The 22,744-nt window shown below is 53.6% G+C and overlaps 2 protein-coding genes and 1 long non-coding RNA gene across 7 annotated transcripts in view; all 3 read left to right on the top strand.

Moving 5' to 3' along the window:
* Window positions 1-318: 318 nt before the first annotated feature.
* Window positions 319-6,219, top strand: IHH (Indian hedgehog signaling molecule). Its single transcript, XM_037850446.1, has 3 exons — window positions 319-647; window positions 2,923-3,184; window positions 4,840-6,219. The coding sequence occupies exons 1-3, from the start codon at window positions 336-338 to the stop codon at window positions 5,496-5,498; spliced, it is 1,233 nt and encodes a 410-aa protein (XP_037706374.1). The 5' UTR covers window positions 319-335; the 3' UTR covers window positions 5,499-6,219.
* Window positions 6,220-10,710: 4,491 nt separating this feature from the next.
* LOC119544927 lies at window positions 10,711-12,660 on the top strand. 2 transcript variants are annotated; one of them, XR_005218964.1, is made up of 4 exons: window positions 10,711-11,136; window positions 11,293-11,405; window positions 11,752-11,937; window positions 12,312-12,660. It is a non-coding gene; the product is annotated as an uncharacterized LOC119544927 (long non-coding RNA). The 2 variants fall into 2 exon arrangements; XR_005218965.1 differs by having other exon boundaries at window positions 11,679-11,937.
* Window positions 12,661-17,654: 4,994 nt separating this feature from the next.
* Window positions 17,655-22,744, top strand: part of CFAP65 (cilia and flagella associated protein 65) — a 38,877-nt gene continuing 33,787 nt past the window's right edge. The window contains exons 1-4 of one of the 4 annotated variants that reach the window (XM_037850215.1): window positions 17,655-17,778; window positions 19,782-19,901; window positions 20,221-20,454; window positions 22,271-22,455. In XM_037850215.1, coding sequence (XP_037706143.1) covers window positions 20,302-20,454; window positions 22,271-22,455 — 338 coding nt within the window. In that variant the 5' untranslated portion in view covers window positions 17,655-17,778; window positions 19,782-19,901; window positions 20,221-20,301. Of the gene's footprint in view, window positions 17,779-19,752; window positions 19,902-20,220; window positions 20,455-22,267; window positions 22,456-22,744 lie in introns of all 4 variants that reach the window. The other 3 variants (XM_037850211.1, XM_037850214.1, XM_037850212.1) reach the window with 3 other exon arrangements.

The following is a 22,744-nucleotide window of genomic DNA, read 5'->3' as shown; positions in this document are numbered from 1 at the left end:
CAGCCCGGCGGCCCGCAGCCCCGCCGCCCGCCGCCCCCCGCCGTCGCCGCGTTGCCAAAACAAACGGGCCGGCCTATTTATTGGCGGCCGGCGAGCCGGGCAGCCCAGAGTCGAGGCGCCGAGGGGGACAGCGCGCCGCCACTAGCCAGGGCCCCGGGCCCCCGCCCCGCACCTGAGTCCCGCCGGCCGTGCGCTGAGCCGCGCAGCCCATGGCGTCCCCACCCAGAGCCCCGAGGAGCTACCCCGACGTCTGAGCCCCCGCGGAGCTCCCGCCGACCCGCCCACCCATCAGCCCGCCAGGCGCCTCCGCCCGCCGCTCTCCGGGCTCCCCGGCCATGTCTCCCGCCCGGCTCCGGCCCCGACTGCGGTTCTGCCTGCTCCTGCTGCTGCTGCTGGTGCCGGCGGCGCGGGGCTGCGGGCCGGGCCGGGTGGTGGGTAGCCGCCGGCGGCCGCCGCGCAAACTCGTGCCGCTCGCCTACAAGCAGTTCAGCCCCAACGTGCCCGAGAAGACCCTGGGCGCCAGCGGGCGCTATGAAGGCAAGATCGCGCGCAGCTCGGAGCGCTTCAAAGAGCTCACCCCCAACTACAATCCCGACATCATCTTCAAGGACGAGGAGAACACGGGCGCCGACCGCCTCATGACCCAGGTGAGCGCGACCCGCCCTCCCAGCGCGCCGCCGTCGAAGCACCGCCACCTGCCCAGCCCTACCCGCCCCCTGGCACCTGCCCCTCTCGCCAAGCCTGGCTGCCTTCTGCCCGAGATGGGCTGGCCAGGGGTCCCTGCGGTGGTGCTGGCATCCCCGAGCCTACTGGAGTTTGTGTGAAGAGGCTCCCGGCTGCCAAGGCCCGCAGCCCAGCAGGTTAGCGGCGGCCGCTCTACCCCCGCAGTGCTGGCAGCTCAGGCCAGGCGCGGCACCCGGAGGTACCCGGCTGCCGCCTGCGTTTCCCGGACCCACGCAGTCCCTCCCCGCCTAACTCTCGGCGCAGCCGCGCCCCTTTTATTTCGAAGCTTTTCCGCACCCCCGAGACGAAGAAGCTCCGGACGCGAGAGCCGCGCTCCGCGGCGTTTCCTCCTCGCGCGCTCTTGGTTCGCTCGGCTGTCCCCTCCTGGAGCTGAGCAAAGGCGGGTCGGAGCAGTGTCCTGGATGGATCTGGGGTTAAGGAACGGCGGGCAAGTTTTGAGCACGGAGGCGGAGGTGGGAAAAGGGAACCTGCCCAGCAAGCCCACGTGTCTGTCCCGAGAGCCGAGCGCAACGGCTGCGGTTGAAGGGTGGGATCCCTGGACTTGGCGGCGGGGACAGGGGAGGATTGGAACAGAAGGGTTCGGATGCCGGGAAGGCAGAGGGCAGAGCTGGTCCCTGCACGCTCCAAACGCTGCACGCGCTCCGCCCACGTGCCGCAGCGCAAACTTCCTTCCCTGCAGCAGGGTCCGCAAGGGGAGAGACCTACGCCGTCTTCCTCTGGGGTCTACCGGGGCTTCCCCCTCTGGCAGGGAGCCGACTTTCTAGGCCCTTTAGGAAGAGCAGCTACACCACAGTCCTTAACATGCGCCCTGGCGCCGCGGCAGGCCGGCCAGTGTCGGGGCCGAAGGTTGGCTGGTGGCCGGGCCGGGCTGGGCGCCGAGGAATGCAGATAAGGATCCGGGCCACAGGCTGGGCAATCATTGACAGCGCGCTCCCGGGCACTGGACCCGGAGCGGGGCTGGGGCGGGGGGAGTGTGTGTTGAGGCAGAGAGGCGCGGAGCAAGGACCAGCGGGGCGGACTTAGGTGGGGGGCTAGAAGCCTGGCTGCAAGGACCAGGAAGCAGCACTCGGAGCTCCCTCTCCGGGCAGTGAGCGCCCCCAGACAGTCTGCACGCGGGGAGGACCGCCTCGGCTTGGGCTGTAGCCACTGCTGGCTCCTGGGAGGCCGAGTCCAAGGGTCTGTGGGGCCGGGGCTCGCGGGGTGTGGGTAGGTTGAGACGTGGGCTGCCTCCATTTAGCAGCACCTCCTGCCTCAGAATCAAGGACTTGTGGAAGGAACCCCCTGCCCTGCAGGCCCAGCCCCTTGCTGCAGGGTCCCTTGTCCTCAGACCTCAGGCAGCAACGACAAATAGTCCCTCTGCTCCTTCCCCCTGTGCCTGGCTCTATCTCTGAGACGGAGCACGGAGCCGGCTCCCTGAGCCCAGAGGTTTAGTTTCTCTGCTCACTTTCCATGGGGCTGGGAAAGCAGCGGTGCTAATGGCTCAGGGATCAGGGAGACGTTGCCTGGGCTTGTTAACCTCAGGCACCCCTTGCAGCTGTGCTTCGCTTCCACCAGCTTCCCCTGGTTCACGGTCAGTCTAATACCCGCGTGGGAGCAGGTCATTTGGGGATCAGAGGGTCTGGTGGCGCCCGAGGCATCCAGGTTGGCCCGGGATTCCCCTCCAACACACCCCCGACGCACCTGCCGCCTCCCCGGGCTCAGCCCTGAGGCTACGGTGACACCTACTGGGCACCTCGGGCCTTGCATGCCTGGCAGGCAAGCCGTGGGCGGTGTGCGCTGCTACCGTCGCCTCCCTCCCGGTCGCAGGCGGGCCCTGAGGCCTTGGCGAGGCAGAGGTGTGACCCGACTGACGAGGCGGTGGAGGGACTCCTACCCCGAAGGGAGAGAGCGAGTACAGGAGGGCGGGAAACGCCACCTATCGGGGAAGAGTACCTGGAGGGTGCGGGCCTCCAAGCGCCGTCCAGATTTGTGGCGCCACCATACGCTCCAGTTCCCTGGGGCGGGGTATCCTAGACTGGGAGAGGGCACGTTAGGGGCCTCTGTTCTCAAGAGAGAAGGACAGAGCTCCCCCCCACTCCCCCACCCCGGGTTTTCCACCCCCACCGGGTGCGGTGGGCCAGGCTGCGCCTGCATCCGGGCGGGATCCTTCCCCTAACTCGGCGCGCCCTCCTCTCACAGCGCTGCAAGGACCGCCTGAACTCGCTGGCCATCTCCGTGATGAACCAGTGGCCCGGAGTGAAGCTGAGGGTGACTGAGGGCTGGGACGAGGACGGCCACCATTCGGAGGAGTCGCTGCATTACGAGGGCCGTGCGGTGGACATCACCACGTCGGACCGCGACCGCAATAAGTACGGACTGCTGGCGCGCTTGGCAGTGGAGGCCGGCTTCGACTGGGTGTATTACGAATCCAAGGCCCACGTGCATTGCTCCGTCAAGTCCGGTGAGCCGCCGCCGGGGGGCTGGGCCCGGGCCGGGGGCCGCAGGGCATGAGCGGACGGCGCAGGGCCCCGTGGGGCCCAGAAGGTGAAGAGGCCGGGCCGGGGCTGGAGGCGGGAACCCCGGGGAAGAGGACCTCGGCGTCGCTCCCCCAAGCCGCTGGTGCCGGCAGACTCGTCTGTGCCTGGTCCTGTCATGACAGGAGCCTAGGGAGAGAGGGCCCTGTCCCAGCGCCCCAGGTGCTGATGGGGTGGTCCACAGTCCCGAGCCGGCCACAGGAGGTGCAAGACAGAGCAAGCGGAACAGATGGAGGAGGCCAGGCTGGCGGAGATGGCCTCCCCGCCTCAGTGTGGTGCAGAACCAAGGCAGGCGGTGGGGCCAGGGGCCAGGGTGTGCCAGGACACCAGCCTGCCTGTCCAGGAGCCCCAGAGGTTCAGAGCCCCCAGCCCCACGCAGGTCAGGCCTTGGGGCGGTACCTAGGCTCCTCCCAGGGGGCGCAGGCGTCCCCAGCCTCTCCCCCAGGGCCCTGAAGCTGGAGCTTTGGGGCAAAGCCAGCAGCGAGGACCAGAATAATCAGCATGGACTCAATAAAGTGGATTTTCCCAGACTGGCAGCCTTGTTGATCAGCACTGGCTGGAGCTGGGGCCTCACTCCCCTCCTCTGAGTCTTGTCAGCGTCCCTGTCACCTACACTGAACCAGACATGGACGCTTCAAGTGGTTCCCCTGTGATTCACAGCCTGGCCCCGCCTGGCTTGCGGGCACAGCCTTCCACACCAGCCCCAAGTAATAATCGCACTTACAGACCTGGCACATGGCAACCTGCTCTTTGGTGTGCTTGGTCCTACCTGGGCTCACAGTGTTGACGCTTCCCCTCAGCCCCTTCCCAGCCAACTCCATTCACGTCAAGTCACATCACCCTTTGTCTGCAAACAATGTCCTAGAGCCAGCTGCAGACTGGCCACTTCTGTTCATCACTCCCGACCCTAAACACTGTTCTCCATCCCACCTGCCAATGCCACTGTGTCCTGTCCCACCAACAAGACCCATCACATCAACTGAAGCCGGCAACCGTCTCCTCACCCCTGGCCCATCCCCTGCCCTCACCATTCACTCCAAGGCTTCCCAAGGGGTCCGTGCTGGCCCCACTGGCTTCTCTTCTCTCCTCTCACTTCCTTATAGAATCACAAAAGTTGGGGTGTCAGTCTGAGGGAGTGTCTGAGCAGGAGGCAAGAAATACTGGGACATCTGGGGCCCCGAGGAGCTAAGCCACCTCCCCTGTCCACGAGGCTGCAGCCTTCCCTGTGTCGAGTCACAGCCACCACCTGGCTCAGCACACCTCTGGTTCCTGTGACTGCTTCACAGCATTGTCAGGATGTGAGCAGCTGGTGGGGGCTGCCTCTGGGCCTGGGGGGTCCTTTTTCCTCTCATCCACTGGGTCTGGGGATCCCAATAGTCTCCTCTCATTGCAAAGGATTAGGCTGGGGAGAAGGGGACAGAAAATCAAATCGCAGGTTGGGTGGTGGTACCAAGCCTCCATGGGGGTCAGGGACCAGGATATAGTCATGGGGGCTCTGGCTGGGCCGTGTGGCTAGGGGAGAGGGGTGATTGGGAATCCGAGCTCCACAGCAGTAACCCCTTTGTGTCCCTTCTTCCCACAGAGCACTCTGCTGCAGCCAAGACGGGTGGCTGCTTTCCTGCTGAAGCCCAGGTGCGCCTGGAGAATGGGGCACGTGTGGCCTTGTCAGCTGTGAGACCCGGAGACCGGGTGCTGGCCATGGGGGAGGATGGGAACCCCACCTTCAGTGATGTACTCATTTTCCTGGACCGCGAGCCACACCGGCCAAGGGCCTTCCAGGTCATCGAGACCCAGGACCCCCCACACCGCCTGGCACTCACGCCTGCCCACCTGCTCTTCACTGCCAACAATTACACAGAACCAGCGGCCCACTTCCGGGCCACCTTTGCCAGCCAAGTGAAGCCAGGCCAGTACGTGCTGGTGGCCGGGGTGCTGGGCCTGCAGCCTGCCCGAGTGGCTGCTGTCTCCACACACGTGGCCCTGGGGGCCTACGCCCCACTCACGAGGCATGGGACGCTGGTGGTGGAGGATGTGGTGGCCTCTTGCTTTGCGGCTGTGGCTGACCACCGCCTGGCTCAGTTGGCCTTCTGGCCCCTGCGACTCTTTCACAGCCTGGTGTGGGGCAGCTGGACCCCGGGTGAAGGTGTGCACTGGTACCCCCAGCTGCTCTACCGCCTGGGGCACCTCTTGCTGGAAGAGGGTAGCTTCCACCCACTGAGCATGGCTGGGCCAGGAAGCTGAAGAGGTCCTACCACTGCCCTCCCGGACTGCCATGCTGGGTCCAAAGGCCACTCCTCCAGGAGGGTGCTGGCCCCGGAAGAGACCTGATCTAGGGGCACTGGCTCCCACCATCTCCCCCACCATGGAGATACACCATTAAGACTTGACTGGGCAAGGCCAGGATCCCCCACCCCCATCTGGGCGTAGCCACAGAGCTGCAAGCTGGCCTGGACAAGGTGAGAGTCCAGCTTTCTGTCTTAGAGTCCTCGAGGCTGACATGGTGGGTCCCAACCCAGCCAGTTCTCACTGAAATTTTTCATACCCTGTGTCCCCCGATGGGGAGGGCCCATTCCATCTGACTTAGGCACTCCACCTCAGGTGGGCTTGCACCTCAGTTGATGCTGCTAGATTCCCTGGGAGCCTGCAGGGAGCTGACAGGACTCAGTGCTGCCCAGAACCGAGAAGGCCTCTGGTGGGGCAGCCAACCTGACCATCTCAAAGCATGCCCTTCCTCCCTGGCCACACTCCTCCAGACACACTTAGAGACTGTTGCTGTCAGTGGACAGACTTCTGTGCTCCAGCCAATGTGACCATCGTGCCGGGATGGGGGGGGGGGGCTGTCTGTCCTTCCCACCCCTGCCCAGGCTAGGCTCCCTTTTCTGCTGGTGATCCCCACCCCCTCCTCTGGTCAGTTTCCTCCCCCCTTATTTATTGGCGTGGAGGGGGAAGCCCACGGACGAATTTTGGGGATGTTTCAGTCTTTTCTTCCTTTTGTAATAAAAATTATTTAAGTTGTTAGAGCCACAGAGTCTGGGACGCTGAGTGGGACCAATAGGCAGATAATTTGGAGCCACGGTGGGCCTGCCCAGGGTTTGCTGACCGCTGCTCAGCAAGGCCCGGCTCACCTTCCTCAGGGGCAAAGCCTCCAGAGCTACTATCCTCATCTGCAGTTTTTCTTACCCAGCAACTCTGCAAAGTCCTGACAGAGAGCTATGCTCAATGCCTGGCAGGGTCTTTGCATGCTAATCCCAAAGTTTGCCCCCAAGGTGGTTAGAGCAGAGACATGACTGAGGGAAACAGTCCGTGGTCACTCTACCCATCTGGAACCCATCCATCAGCCCAGGCAAGGCACTCTCCTGCCACTCCAGCCTTTCTTGGGTCCTGGGTTTCTGGTACCTCACGGTGGGCAGGAGGACACAGGCTGAAAAGCTATTGCAAGATTAACATGGGTCTTGTGGGCCATTCTGACTTCTTGGACAGGTCAGTGGTCCTTATTCTAGCAGTTCTCAAACCTCACGATCAGCTGGGCAGCTTGTTTAAAAATGCTCCCTGGGCCCCACTTCCAAGATTCAGCTTAACGAGATCCAGAGTGAGGCCCAGGAACTTAGCACTCCAAACATTGCAGAAGGTCTGTGTACCACACTTTGAAAAATGCTGCCACATCCAGAGAAGGCTCATCTTCTTGCCAAGACAGGATGACCCCCTTCTTCTCGGTCTCTCGGTCTCTCTCTCCCAAGGCAGGGTTTTGTCTACTCACCATAGATCAGCCAAGATTCCCAGATCCAGTGGATAGCTGGAGCTGGTGCGCAGCAGCTCGCAAGAGCTGATTGTTAAATTATCAGGAATTTTGTGAGCCAGGAGACCTCAGGCTATAAATTTGGGTTCCTCCCACACTGGAGAGCTGGTTATTAAAGCATTTGCCAGTCCACCACTGCCCAGGTTCCATGCTCTTACAGAGATTACCAGCTGCAGAGTGGTGGGAATGACCACTCAGACTCGGTACGCCCCACCCCAATCTCCATGGAGGGAGACTCCAGCGAAAACTGTTTCATCTGGAGAAAGAGGCCCCCACGGGCTGTGATGATAACAATGCTCGTTTAATGACCACTATCCAGTACTGGGCACTGCTCTGTCTGAATGTAAACCATTTAATTGTCATATTTGTCATGACAACCCTATGTGGTGTGTGGTTTTAATATTATCATTTTCTAAGTGAGAACATGGGAGCACAGGGAAGTTAAGTACCTTGCCCAAGATTACACAGCAATTGATAGAAGCAGGATTTCAGCCAATGCAGTCTGGCTCTTGGGCCCACTGTTTCCACCACAAGGCTTTAGCTTGGCGCTCTCAGCATTTCAGGTCAGAAATCTGCTATTTCAGCACATCCGGAGTGGATCCATTTCTTGATTGCAGGTTCTCAGTGGCCAGGCTCACTGGGACCACAATGTCCATGAACTACATTTATAGCAAGAAACATAAGGTCAAGAAACTCTTGTTCATTAGTTCACACATTTTCTACCTGTGGATAATTCTACCTGGGAGATAAAATTATGTCAGTTGTTGGTGAGAATGGAGTGGATGGACTCTCCGGGTCATGGAGAGAGAGAGAGAGAGAGGGGGAGAGAGAGAGAGAGAGAGAACCTCTCTCCTGGGGGCCTACCTGCCTTGGGCCCGGGCACACTCTGCTCTGCAGACCCAGAGCCTTTGGTGTTTCCTGTTCTAGACAGGCCTCCTGGGAGAACACATTCACTCTCCAGACAGAAAAGTCTGCAAAGGTTCAACAACAAACTGTTCAAATTCAGGCCCTAAAATGGCCAACCTTGGAGAGGGTGGTGGGGGCTCTGAAGCTTTTCTGGGGATTCTAGACCCAGATCTGAGAGAGGCGAGAGTGGGAGCAGGGAGACAAGGAGAGACCGCCTGGAAAGTCATCTTCCACCTCTGCGGTGGGGTGGCCCCACTGCCTCCCCCCAGAACCCAGCTCTCCCCAGAGGAAGGTCAACCACATCCCCCAAGCCCAAGCAGCTCCTGACCCAAGGCCTCTCTTCTTGGGCCAAAGCTCCAGCCCCCAAGGCTGTGCATCCACAGTTGTGATCTTCATTCACCTGTTCAGTCAACATCTGCTGGACACCCCTCTGGGTGAGGCATTGTGCCAGGGTGGGGGAGAGGAGGCAGTCCTTGTCCTCCAAGAGCTCCTAGGTAGGCAGGGAGAAGCATGTCCACACCACATGACAAGTAGGCTGTGGCAGACACCCACGGAGGGTACAGGAGCACCAAGGAGAGGCTGGTAACCAGGAAGACTTCCTGAAGGTGAGGATGCTGCAACTGGGGCAGGAGGGAGTTTGCCTGGCAGGTAAGTGGTAGAAGGTGGTCCAGGCTGAGGGCACAGTAAATGCAAAGGCTTGGAGGCTTCAGGGAGCTTTGCAAAGTTATCTGAGCTCAGGTGAGCCTGGAAAAAGCCAAGGACAGGGGAGCAGGAGTCAAATGACAGAGCTTTATGTTCTATGCATTTGGACTTTATCCTGAAGGCCTGGGGAGCACCTGGAGGGTCTGAAGTAGCAGAGATTCCTGATCAGATTGGCTCACCTGGTTGCAGGGTGGAGGACAGACTAGAGAGGGCAATGGTAGAGCATGGAGTGCATTTATTGGGGAGAGAAGTAAGCAGCAGTGGGATCAGAAAGGCAACATTGTAAATATTTAGGCAGTATGGTGGCCAGGACTTGAAGCCAGGTTATGAGAACAGTGATGGTGATGAAAGGGTCCAAGCCGACTTCAGGTTTTTTTGGAAGCACAAGATCCAGCCCCACCCCCAGCCACCCTGCCTTTGGCCCTTCTCCGGCTTTAGTGTGTGAAGCTGTCAGGTTGACCTCCAGAACCTTCCACACAGACATCCTCTCTCCTCATCACCCCAGGCTGGTCTAGTGGTCTACCTGGGCTTGAGAGACCACCCCCAACCCCCACCCCAGGCTCCCACTCTCTCTGTCTGCCACCCCCTCCTTACCCTGGAATCTCAGGAGTACACAAGGAAGGAGACTCAGTCTCCCTGATAGCCTAGTCCCAGCCTCTTCAGGTACAGCCCAAGACCTGGGCCTAAATCCACAGGTCTGCAGGGAGAACTGCAGGGAGGGGGTCCAGGGAACAAAGTGGGAGAACCTCCTGGTTGTGAGGCCTCTGGAGCTGCCCCAGCTGATTGCCCTCAACCTGAGGGGGCTGCTGCCCTCAGCTGCTCTACTCCTCTGTTCCTTGGGCCTCTTGGCAGGTGTGGCTCCCCGAGCTGCCCCTGTGGCCTGCTCTCTTGATTGGAAAGATCCAATTAGGGCCTGCACTGCACCCTCCTTCCTCAACACACACACACACACACACACACACACACACACACACACACCCCTGCAGGCAATTAGGGCCTGCACTGCACCCTCCTTCCTCAACACACACACACACACACACACACACACACACACACACACACACGCACACACACCCCTGCAGGCAATTAGGGCCTGCACTGCACCCTCCTTCCTCAACACACACACACACACACACACACACACACACACACACCTGCAGGCAATTAGGGCCTGCACTGCACCCTCCTTCCTCAACACACACACACACACACACACACACACACACACACACCCCTGCAGGCAATTAGGGCCTGCACTGCACCCTCCTTCCTCAACACACACACACACCCCTGCAGGCATTCATTGCTGGGCTGCTTCTCCAGCCAGTGGCCAGCTGGGAGGGGCTGAGACAATGCAACAGTACTTCAGGAAGCCAGGCCTGCTGCTAGGACAAACTGGAAATAGGTGCTCCTCCATTGGAATACTTAGCAAGAAGCCACCCCTCTGGGAGATTCAACTAGAAAAACCACCTCTTCTGACCTCCTCCAAGAAGGTGGGAAATCCATTTAGGAGAGAGCCTCTTGTGGAGTGCACGCTGGTGATAGCAGCATGTCCGGGTTTCAGTACCCCATGCCTGCCCAGCCTGGAGCCTTTGTGCAGTACACAGTCTGTACAACCGTGAAGTCCAGCCCTGACGGCCCTGGTTCTCTGCCCGGCTCAGCCAACTCTGCGGAATATGACGGTTCCGAAAGAAGCTGGGTACTGAACCGTGCACGACCCGGGAAGAGGGGGCGGCGCGATTCGCCAGGGCGGGGCGGGATGGATAATGTCCCGAGACTTCCTGGAGGGGCTTTGGGCTGAGCCTTAAGTGGTGCGAGTGACTTGGGCAAGGGTAGGTGGCTGGGTTGTTTGCCTTGAGCAGATGGGCAAAGGGGAAGTGCAGGGCACGCTCCGGGGCCGCGAAGCCGGGTGGCTGGGGCTAGAGCTATGTGGAGAGAAGGCTGAGGAATACGGGTGAGATGCCACGCCCCTCGGCAGGGGCGGAGCTCGGGCCTGGTGGGAGGAAGCACCCCAAAGACTGCTGGACCCCAGGAGTGGAGGCCCTGACAGAAGAGCACAGGCCTTGCTCCCCGCCCGGGAAGGTGCCTCCGGCTCTGGGAAATCTCCCTGGCAGGGGCAGCTCCCCACTCCGTGCCCTCTGTCCCCTGGGCGACTGCGCCTCCTGGGGCTCGGCGCCGTCCCACACCCCAGCCCGGTTCTCAAAGCTTCTTTGTTCCGCCGGGCCTAGCCGCGGCCGGCCCGGACCTGATAAGGCCTGGTTGGGCAGATAGCGGCCCAGCCCTGCTCACCTGCCAAGCCACACCCGGCCGCCTCGCACGCACGCCTCATCCACCCAGCTGGTCACAGACCCAGGGACTCTTCCCCCTACGGAGCGGCAAGGTTTGACGCCGCGGCTGGCCTGCCCTGCAGCCCAGTTAAGCCTCCTCAACCACATGGGGAAGCAGGAGAAGGGAATTGTTATCCCTATTTCACAGGTAAATAAACTAAGGCTCCAAGAGTGGAAATGACTTGCTCCTGATTGTTTCGTCCACAGCCAGGAACACATACCATGGGCCAAGTGTGCTATTTACATTATCTTTTGAAATCCTAGCCGTCTGTGAAATGATGTTGGCCTAATACCTGTTTTGCAGATGAAGAAACTGAGGCCCAGAGAGGCGACGTTGCTTTCCCAAGGTACACAGTAGCAGAGTCCAGGCCAGAACCCAGGTCTCCTGCAGCAGCAAACTGAGGAATGGGGGAACTGGTGAGTCACCATTCCAGGGGAATGGGAGGCCCACCCAGCATCAACCTAAAGATCCAATGGGACTAGAGGTGGCCAGGACCCTGCCAGAGGATGTGGTCCTGGAGGAATAAGGTTCTGGTTGCTGTGAGAGACTCCAGGTGGTGGTGGTGGTGGGGCTTAAAATGAGTCCGCAAATTATTTGACACTCTTTCTATGGAGAGGCAGGGTTTGTGTCCCCTTCACTTGAATCTGGCCTGAGGCTGGATCAGAAAAGGCCACCCACCTTCTGCCTAGTTCTCTTGGGAGAAACCAGACCACCCTGGGACTGCTGTGCTGGAGAGGCTATAGATAGGTGTCCCATCCACAGCTGAGCTGAGCTCCCAGCCTGAAGCCAGCATCAGCTGTCAGCCACATGAGCGCGCCATCTTGGATGTCCCGCCCAGTGGAGCCTTCAGATGGCTGCAGCCCTGGCCAGCATCTGACTACAGTGGCATGAGAGACCCCAAGGGAAAATTGCGTGGCCAAACCTTCCAGGATTCCTGACCCCAAAATTGTAAGCAAAATGAAATGATTGTTTGGAACCTTGAAGTTTTGGAGTGATTTCTTACACAGCGATAGTAGCCAAAACATAGGGTAAAGAGGGAATGGGGTCTCTTGAAGGCATCTCCTGAAGCTTTCCAGAGACCTTTAACACAATTTTACACCAAAGACTTTTATACAAAATGGAGCTGGAGGAGATGTGATGCTCCTTCATCTTCTAAGTGGGGATCATGAGAAGACACACTGAAGTGGAATAAACTTGGGGCAGCTGGAGATAGAGACAAAGGGGAGAGTTGGACGAGCACGTCTCTCTACACTTAATCAATTGAAAACATTTTATGTATCTGTTCAGGTGGCAGGATCTCTGATGATATCAAACTCTTGCAGGTGTGAAGAGCCTTGTGGTTCTGGAAGGAAAAAAGCTCATGGATCTGGGCTAGTGGTAGCAAGGAATTACACATGGCCAAGTGGAAAGAAATGCTATTAAAGGTTTTAAAAACCCAAATTTTAAATGTTGAAGAAAGTGCTCAGAGTTTGGGGCTGCCTGGAAAGGGGCTGGACACTCCTGTGGACAGTTTCTGGTGACATTTGCCTGGAGTGCCTCTGCAAGCAGGAGCTTGCAGGGCCTTGGTGAAAAGGTCCATGAAAATGAACCAGAAAGCACCTTGTTGCCCTAATGAACTCTGGGCGTGTCTGCATCTGGCTTCTGCACATACCTCTAAGTGCCCAACTAGGAAGACTCAGAGGTATGCAACCAGACAGATAACAGGGACTGCGTGGGGCCTGGGGGGAGTGGTCAGGAGTGTGGGAGTGGAGAAGTTAGATAAGGACAGGTTTCTTGTTTTGGAACTCTTCAGCCTAGAGAAGCAAAAAGTGGGCATGATCAAAATCTCAAAGAGGGAAAATAGCAAGTTTACAGTGGAGAATCCTGACCAATTGATCAAGTCAGTAATACCTACTGACATCCTGGAGCCCTTCTATGACACACGAGAAGGGCACTTCGCCTCTGTGCCTATCTCTCCCAATAATGCAAACCTCACTCTAACCATGAGAAACCATGAGACAAACCAAGACTGAGGAACATTCTACAACATAACTGACCAGTATTCTTGAAAAGTCAAGGTCATGAAAGGCAAGGAAAGACTTAGGCACAAGAACTGCCCAGAGTGGAAGATACTAAGGAGACATGGCAACTAAATGCAATGTGGGATTCTGGATTGGATCTTGGGACAGAAAAAGGACATTAGTGGAAAAACATGTGAAATATAAATAAATTCTGTTTCCATTGACAGCATTGAGGCAAGGTTTATTTTTTAGTTCTAACAAATGTTCTATGGTCATGTAAGATGTTAACAAAAAGGGAAGCTGGGTGAAGGGTATATGAGAACTCTTTGTACTATTTTTATAACCCTTCTGTATATCTACAATTAATTCAAAGTTTTAAAAATGAAAAAAAAAATGTAATAAAGATGGAACCTCATGGGACAGAAAATAGGTGGGCTCTCTTACCAAAACCTGATGTCCAAGCCAACTTCCACACCCATATGAGGACAGCCAGATACACTGAGCTGGTGGTCGTATTATGATACCTTTACTTGAGAGAGGACCTCAAAGGTTGTGAAGTTTAAGTGAGATAACAGATTAAAGAATTTAGCACAGTGTCTGGCACATTGAAGGAACATTATCATTTAGCTGGTGGGGTTGGGATTCAAATCCAGTCTTCTAGATTCCAGAACTCTTTCTTAACCACTCCACTGTCCTCTCAGGGATGCACCTCATTCATTCATACTTTGGGGTCTATAGGCTGAGTGGATGGGGGAAGAGAGGGAAGACAGGAGGAAGGGGGAAGCTGGAGCTGTCCGTGGTCCTGGTCAGGCAGTCAGGCATGGAACTGGGTATGGATCTAGAGAGGCTTCAGGAGATGGTGTAGGGAGGAGAGCTGAGAGAACCAACACAGAGAAGATGCACTACTCACATGAGCAGTTCAATGTGGTGAGAGCTCTTCCACCACCGAGGAGGAATCAAGAAGGGGAGAGACTTTAAGTTCTGGCTTAAAATAAAAAACAGTGTGTACAGGAACCAGTGACATAGAGCTTTGTCCTTGGGTCTGACTTCCAACAAATACTCTCCTGAATAGCTATACTGGTTGTTAAAACCTGGAAATGCTTTGGTACCAGTTGGTCAATGGTCACTGACTGAGCCCTCCACTGCATGACTGCTTTCCCAGCTCACACACCCCCTGCCCAGGGCTTCCCCATGAGCCAGCAACAAATATCTGCCAAAATGAAGGCTTCTAGGAACCTGCTCTTGCTCTAAGGCCAGCTGATGTTCATTCTTAATGGTCAGTGCTCAAATCCTAACATTTTTAAAGTATTTTGAATATTATCCCAGTTGTCCCCATTTTCCAGATGAGGAAAGTAAGGTCCTGAGAGGTTTCACAATTTGCCTGAAGCTGCCTGAAATATTAAATGCTGGAACCTGTACTTGAACTTGAGTCTTCTGAGATCAAACCCCATGACCTTCTCCCAACTTTTGCCAAGTGCTGGTCTGTATGTCTTTCTATCCTGTGGTAGAGCCAATGAATAGAGGAGAAAAGTTATCTAGGCTGGCCCAGGTGACTTAGAAAACTTTACATGGGTCCCAGGCAGGATGGAATGCTCACCTCTAACTTCTCTTACCAGATGGTAGTCTACCCCCAAATTCCTGCCAGTTTTGTTGCCTGGCAGCCCTTTCAGGCTGGAGGTGCCACCAATCCCTTGATGAACTCTGCCCCCCTCAGTTATTGGGGGCTGTGGAGCTCTAGCTCAAAGAGTGCCCCATGCCTGCTCCTAGATAGAGCCCCGAACTACCCCAGTGGCCCTATTCGCTGCAGCCTTAGCTCACTCTCCACTCCCTACCCCAGCAGGCTGGCATTTACCTACCCCACCCATCTCTGAGGTCAGGAGGTTCTGAGGGGGATTCTACCTCCTCACCCCCCTTCTTCATATATATCTTGGATGCAGGCTTTATTTCAGAACGAACACTAAAAATAGAGTCAGAGTAGAAGAGTGAAGGAAGGTGGGAGAGGGTGTTCTAAGTGACAGAGCTGGGTTGACTTGTCAACCGGCTAGCAGCTCACCTTGGCATCTCCTTTTCTCCTTCTCCACCCCAGAGCAGCAAGGCAGCCTTCTTCTTGGAGAAAACAAAGAAGGATGTGAAGGGGAAAATCTTACTACCTCTCGGTTGTGCAGGAGAGACTGGGAGGTGGTGGGCGGGGCATGTGCACAGAAGGTTGAGTGGCTTATTTACAGGGATTTCCCATTTAGTAAATGATCTTCCTCCATGAGTGTGTGTGTGTGTGTGTGTGTGTGTGTGTGTGTATGACTTACCTTTGTTGATTGTTTATCATGCGCCAAGCACTTTATACATGCCTGATCACTCGAGCCTCACACTCTCCTTTTTTTTCAATTCAGTTTTATTGAGATATATTCACATACCCTACAGTCATCCACAATGTACAATTAGTTGTTCACAGGACCTTCATACAGTTGTGCATTCATCACCAAAATCAATTTTTGAACATTTTCATTACTCCAAAAGATAAAGAATAAGAATAAGAATATAAGTAAAGAACACCCAAAACATCCCACTCTCCATCCCCCCTATTTTTTGTTCCCATTTTTCTACCCGTCTGTCCATACACTGGATAAAGGGAGTGTGAGTCACAAAGTTTTCACAATCACACAGTTGCACCATCTTACTCACCTTTTGACAATTATCCTAGGTAACAGATGTAGAGACTGAGGTTCAGAGAAGTCATGTGACTTTCCCAAGGTCATCCAGCCAGAAAGTGGCAGAGTCAGGCTTAATCCCAGATCTGTCTGATTTCCCAGCCAAGAGTCCTCTCTATTCCATCGTGTATGTGTGTGGGTGGTGGAGGGGTGGGTGGTGGAGAGTGTGGAAAAATACCTGGAAAAAAATGCTTAGAAAACTTTTTTTTTGTAGGGCTGAAACCCAAACCACTGAGCATGCTTTATCTTCATTACCCCTACACCCAGCCTCCATGCCAGGAGGATCTGAGTCTGTCTCCTGTCCATCCCTCTTTCTCCCTTTCTCCCACATCCTGGTCCCCATCAATCTCCAGTATCATTGCTTTGAAACAGCCTTGGTTCACAGTCTTGAACCAGGCACCACACTCCCCCTTTGTCTTTCTTGGGTCCATGGAGGATAAGGTCACCAATTACTTCCCACAGACTCTGGGCTTCTGAAAAGGGGATTTCCGAAGCAAAATCAGCTTCCTCCTCCTTGTCTTCAGGTTCAACCTCTGGCATGCATGTTTCCATGCTGGGTGCCTCCCTGGACAAAGTCCAGCACACAGGCCTCTCCCTGGGAGTCCATCAGAACCCTGCAGAAACAGAACCCACAGGGAGCCTGCTAAGTGGGGGAACCATCTCTTTTCACTGCCCCAAGCCCACAATCCACTGAGGTTTGAGCAGCTGCGGTCAGGAGGCAGACTCCCCAGGCAGGATGCACAAGGAAGTATGGCTCCTAGCACGAACTTTTTCTCCTCCTTGGGGTTTTCTCACTGAGACTCCTGAGGCCACACAAAACCCTGTTCCCTATTTCCTTTTGGCCCAAGAATAGACAAATCATTCCCTTTTCTTTCTGTAAGGTCAAGCTGAGCCAGACTGACCCTTTCAAAAAGAACTTGACAACAAACCTGAGGGAAAACAAAAAGGAAATCACTATAGAAACAAACAGCATGAAAGTCTTCATGTCCAAAATGCAGGTTTTGGATTCTGACAATCCCGTTAAAATCAGTGAAAAGCTCACTGAGTTCCACGTTCCCCAATCCCAAGAGAACTCCAGGCCTAATCACGATGGCGTAACTGGCCGCACCCTCCAGTCCCACCAGCCTGAGTCCTGCGATCCGTTGGACCAAGTAAGTCCACTTGGGAATCTCCATCCATCTTTCACCTTTCGTAAGTAAACTCCAACTCTCCCAAAATGATAGTTTATTTTATTGGTTTACCTAGATTCACTAAGTTGTCTCCTAACCACGCCCCCCCCCCCACCTGAGAGAAAAAACGTTCACTGTCGAGTTTCTGGGGAGAGAAGCAGTTTTAGAGCCCGTGAACGAACTGGAATCTTAGCTTCACCTACTTAAAGAGTCTTCACCAAGTGAGACCCTTCCCACAATTGTACACATTAACAAATGAACAAAGGGGCTTCTAAAAACCCACATTATGCATAACATTCTTTTTTCATATATTCACCTTCAGATACACGCAAAAAAGTTAGCTTGATGCTGGGCGGGAGGAAATGCTGGGAGGGAATGCCAAAGACATATTCTCTTCCACCACCGAAAGGAACCCATTTACAAAGTTGTACGCAAATAATAAACAACTATGGGGTGCTTTTAAGCCAACAATTGCAATCACAGAAAATGAAATTCCAGTTGAGATTCTGACCCTATATCGACAAAGCGTGTCGGGAAAGCACAGGAACGACTCCCACTGGGGTGACACGTCCGTGGGAGTAGCTGCCTAAGAATTTGGTTATCAACTAAAGTCACAATAGCAGGGACCTCACAACAACTAGGCGACTATACATACCACATCGCGACTCGTGGAAACGCACAATTACTATCACTAAGGAAAGTCAGAGAATCAAAAATTAAGGTAGGGATTAAAGTTGGCCTGCGCATTCGCCTTCTGTGCGGCTTGACTCATTCGGCTTGCCGTCGTTGCCCTGGGATACCATGAGACGCCGTAGTCTGCGCGTCCTGTATCCATGGAAACGACAACATGGCTGCAGCGTGAGTTACGAGCGTTGATCCGAGGGACTCAGGGAGCGGCGCGAGTGGCCAGGGAAGGTATCTATCGCGGGAGACCGCCTCCTCCGGGACGTCGCGGCCGGGGTCCCCTCCATGTCTCCCCCACGAGAACCCCGTGGAGCTGAGACTTGGGCGGGGAGAGTCAGAATGAGGAACCCGAAGAGAGAAGAACAAGCCTTGAATATATTTTCTTCCTCTTCATTTTACCTAGTTCTTCCTTTGCCTAGTCTCTTCAAAATGATTGTAAATGTGTAAGTCCTTTGAAAAGAGTAGTGCAGGCTAATGTGGAACTTATGATTTTTAATAATAGTAATGTAGATCTGCATAGTCCCTTTTCATAGCCCCTATTTCATTCGAGCTTCTCATCTACTTGGTGAATTACACAGGATGACCCTTATCTTAGAGGCGAGGAGACTGAGGCTCCGGGAGCTGGAGGGACTTGCCCATCTCAAAAGAGTCTGAGCAGATGGTAGAACCCAGCTTTCCTTGATCTAGATCCAGTGCTTACTCTTCTAAGCCCTATGAAGTGGGCTGGTCCAGCTTTCTACCCCACTGTCTCTCATCTCCTCAGCTCACTCTCTGGGATAGTTTCAGGTGTTGATTGTAGACTTTTTCAGAACCCTAAGGCAGGAGCTATCTGTAGAATCCCACGAGGTCAGAAATATTAATGAGTCAGGGCAGGTCTGCAAGGCCATCCAATGGCAGAAAAGTAATGGCACTCTCCTCCCTTTCTTGGATCCATTTCTTAGATTCCATCTGAACATCCACTTCACAATTGAAGGTAGGGACATGGCCTGTCTTTTCCCATGCTCAGCACAGTGCCTGATGCATGGCAGACAGTCAGCAAATGCTTTTTCAGTGAATGAATGAGGGAATCTGAGATAGTCCCCTCCAAAGGGTTGGAGATGTTGCCTGTTAAAATAAATTGAATCAGCAGAATCTTTTACACTGTGGGGCAGAAATGGGAGAGTACCTGATAGAAATATATAAAATCCTAAAGGGTGACTATGAACTTGTTTACTAAACCTGAGTATGTTATAATAAGGGACTGGACCCCAACTGGAAAAGAGATAATTTTAGCTCAAATAAAAGGCAATTTACATCTAATCATAAACTGTTGGTGAAGATTGAAATATATGCAAAGGCTTCACAACACTACTTGGTAAATGTCGGTAGAAGCTGTTATTAATTTTGAGATTGTTATTCCAAGAATTAGGAAAGGATGTTGAGTAGTCTGAGAAATATACATGTGTTTAAAAAAGATATTAAGTTGATGCTGTTCAATATGGTAGCCATAGCCACAAATGGCTATTGAAATATGGGTAGTCCAAATTGAGATGTGCTGTAAGAGTAAAATACACCCTGTATTTTGAAGACAATACAAAAAAGGAATGTAAAATATCTTATTGATATTTTATATTAATTACATGTAGAAATGATAATATTTTGGACATATAGGTTAAATAAAATATTATTACAATGAATTTCACCTGTTTCTTTTTACTTGTTTTTAATGGGGCTATTAGAAATTTGAAATTACAAATGTGGTTGGCACTGTATTTGGGGAGGCAGTGCTGTTAGGCGACTTCAGGAATGATGGCTCCATATAGAGTGTAGAGGTCTGCAAACCACTTTCACATATTCCTGAGCAAGGTTGGCCAGAGTTATATTGTCTGAATGTGAAAATTTATAGCTTCTTATAAAGGTTACACAGTTCTACCTGTGTGTGTGCATGTGTGTGTGTGTGCTAAAGAAAGCCCACTAAAGGAAGAGGGGATTGGAGGTGATGGAGCCAGGGCAGGTCTGGGATACTTTTGTGTCCCCTAGAATGGGACTACATGCTCTTTAAAGCGTTTTATAAAGCTGTGGATGCTCTCCCTGGAAGAGAGCACATGTACAGCCACAGGATGTCTTGCATATAATTTCCATCCACAATCCATCCATGAATCCCTAGAATTCAGTCCCTCTGCTCTAGAATTTGATGTGTTTATACTTTGATTGGTTTTATTTCAGTAGATGTTTACTTTAAACCTGGGCTATAGGCTGTGTACAGCTGGAGGGAACCCAGAAGACCAAGGACCCGCCAGTCCCACTTGCCTCTTCTTTGCCCCTTATTTCTGTTCTCACGGGAGGTGACACACTCAGAGGAAATAAGTAGAGAGGTAAGCCAGATAAAGGTAATGCTCGTGTTTCAGTAACACTCAGTGGGGGCTTGCTGGGTGATGCCAAGGGTGGCCATGAGCAGAGAGGGGCATGGCTGGGTGGGTGTCTTTCCCAAGCCCCTCCTCCAAGTAACTTTCCTGATGGTGGGTCCCTGGCTCCCAAGCAAAGCCCTGAGACTTGGGTCCAGTCTCCTTCCTCGTGGCGCCACCTCACACCTGTTGCCAGAGCTGGGAAGCAGGCTCTCTCCTCCACATTGTGTCTACTCCACTGACCTCTGTTTTTCATGTCCCTCTTGTCTTCCCTCTGGTCTTTTCTCAGCTTCACACTCAAGCCGGGATCTGGTAGGAACTCCTGGCTCAGCCAGCGTGCTCCCCATTGGACTTGTGTTCCAGGAGCCTGATGCTCACCCAGGCAGCCCCAGACCCTTTCCCGAGGTCCAGGGAGAGCAGGGATTACACCATGAACTCTGCGTCGTGCTTCAGCCCCAGCATGCCCACCGTAACGGGCAGCAGCGCCGCCATGAGTGCCTGCAGCAGCAGCATCAGCACCCACGTGAGGACCCGTGCCCTGGGCGAACAGGCTGCAGAGAGCCACAGCCAGGGATGGGGAGCATGACAGTGGGGGTGGTGATCTGAGAGGACCTGACTCTCCTGTCTAAACCAGCTCTAGACCTTGCATAGATGGAGCACCAAGCAGGCTAGAATGGTGGCAGCAGGGAGGAGCAGAGCAAGAGAAACCTGGGGGGAAGTAGGAGGAAGGAGAACTCCAGGGAGGAGCGAGTCAGAGGCTGGTAGCATCTCCAGCACGTGTCTCTCCCCTCAGAAAGCTCTCCTGCAGGACTTTGTGTTCCACCAATATATGGACATTTTTGTATGTGTGTGTGTGATTCTCATGGTTCTTTCTTCATGACGGGGGGGTGGGTGCAGACAGTTGTCCAGGAGTGTGACTATGGGGTATGACTGTGTCTGTTCTGTGTTTGTGGGTGTCAGGTACTTCATTAGATGTGCTGGTGGTTTCATTTGCCTCCCTGTGGGCTGGGGATCATATTTTGGAAGGCAGGTCACTCCTATGTGCCATTCTGGGTCCATCTCCCCTCAGATTCATTCCTTGCCCTTCCCTGACTCTGTTCTGAGCTGGCAGAAGGAAAGGAGAAGCCAAGGTATTTGTCTTTCTCCCTCTCCATGTTTGGTAATGTCTCCGTCAGCAGCTGCATCTCCTCCTGGGTGTCAGCTCCACCACACAGACCTCCTACCCTGACCTAGATGTGGCAGCTTCTTGATGTTGCTAACTTCTGGGTTATTTCACTATCCCCTGATAGTGAAAGTAATTCCATGCATTACTTTACTCTGTTTGGAACACCCAGAGTGGCTCCTCTTTTCCAAGTTAGACCCTGACTGATGCACCAACTGAGATTTATAGTAAATTACTCTCCTTCATCCATATCACCTTTCCTCCATGAGCAAATTAGGAAAGAAAATACTATATTGGCCACCCAATGCTCTCTGTAAATATGGGAACTGAGAATATAAGCTCCAATGAGAAAATATTTTTTGATCTTGTTCATCATTATAGTCCCATCACCTACAACAGTGTCTGGCACATAATGGCTGGTCAACAATTATTTGCTGAATGGATGACTCTATCCTTAGGTTATATAACAATAGAAAAACAATAATTGGTCAAAGATAAAATAAAACAGTGATAAGTTGAACATTCATGGCAATGACCTTGCAATGACCTTGGTAGGAAGAGGCATGTGGTTTATTCCTCCACCCCAGGAGGGTTCCATACTCCTTCCTCCTAAGTTACATCAGGGCTATGGGTCACCTCATGCAATGATTTTCCATTGCCTCTCCATTGGCACCAAGAGCAGCCCTTGGAGTGGTCCCAAGAGACAGGGCATGGAGTTGGCATTGGTCATACCAAATTGGCTCCTTCCTCTGCTCCACTAGGCAGTTGAGGGAGGGGAGGGGGAATGGTGGAGTATCCCTGTGGTCTGGCAAAATGCCTGGGATAGACTGCTCCAGCTAGGAGAATCTTAGCTAGAGGAGGGAGAGGATGGGGCGATATCGGAGGGTGCCCTCAGGAACAGATCAGGCCAGCCAAGTCTGCATTTGGTGCTGGGTAGAATGGCTGGATGGGGTGGCCTAGGAAAGATTTCAGGAGAGGTTTGAGGGAATTTAGTTGGAAAACCATTCTGATGATCTTGGAAGAGGTAAGGTCTGACTTAGAGGCCTTCTAGAGCCTCACCTTCTTTCTCCAGACCATCCTGCAGAGGCGAGGGGATTCTTGTCAGATTGGTGGGTATTTGAGTCCTACCCTGCTAACGCACCCTTCCTTCTCCTCTTCCCCCTAACAATTGAAGCAGCCTGCCAGCAACATGGAGACTCAGATGTGCTTCCCAAAGAAGCAGGACAGAATAAAGAAGAGGGTCATCTGGGGCATTGAGGTGGCTGAAGAGCTGCAGTGGAAGGGCTGGGAGCTAGGAAAGGAGACCACCAAGAAGCTGGTTCTGAAAAATTTGTCCTTGAAAATCCAGAAGATGAAGTACAGGTACCAGTATGGGGGGGTCAGCGACTCAGCTCCTGAAGCCTCAAGCCCACAAACCAGGCACTCTTAAAAATTTTTTTTAATGTTATATAAAATCAGAAAAGTCTAAAAAGCATGTGCAATTTGAAGACTTGAAAGTGGGACCTATGTCACAAGATTAAATTATAGAATAACAACAGTGCCTGAAGTTTACCTCCCTTAGAGAGGAGCATCTTCCCTATCCCTAAAGGTGACCACGGTCCTGACTTTTATGATAACAATTTCCTGGTGTTTCTTAAATAGATTAACTATC

Source organism: Choloepus didactylus, chromosome 9, assembly GCF_015220235.1.
Source record: "Choloepus didactylus isolate mChoDid1 chromosome 9, mChoDid1.pri, whole genome shotgun sequence".
Lineage (NCBI taxonomy): Eukaryota > Metazoa > Chordata > Mammalia > Pilosa > Megalonychidae > Choloepus > Choloepus didactylus.
This window is presented reverse-complemented; position numbering and strand designations above follow the sequence as displayed.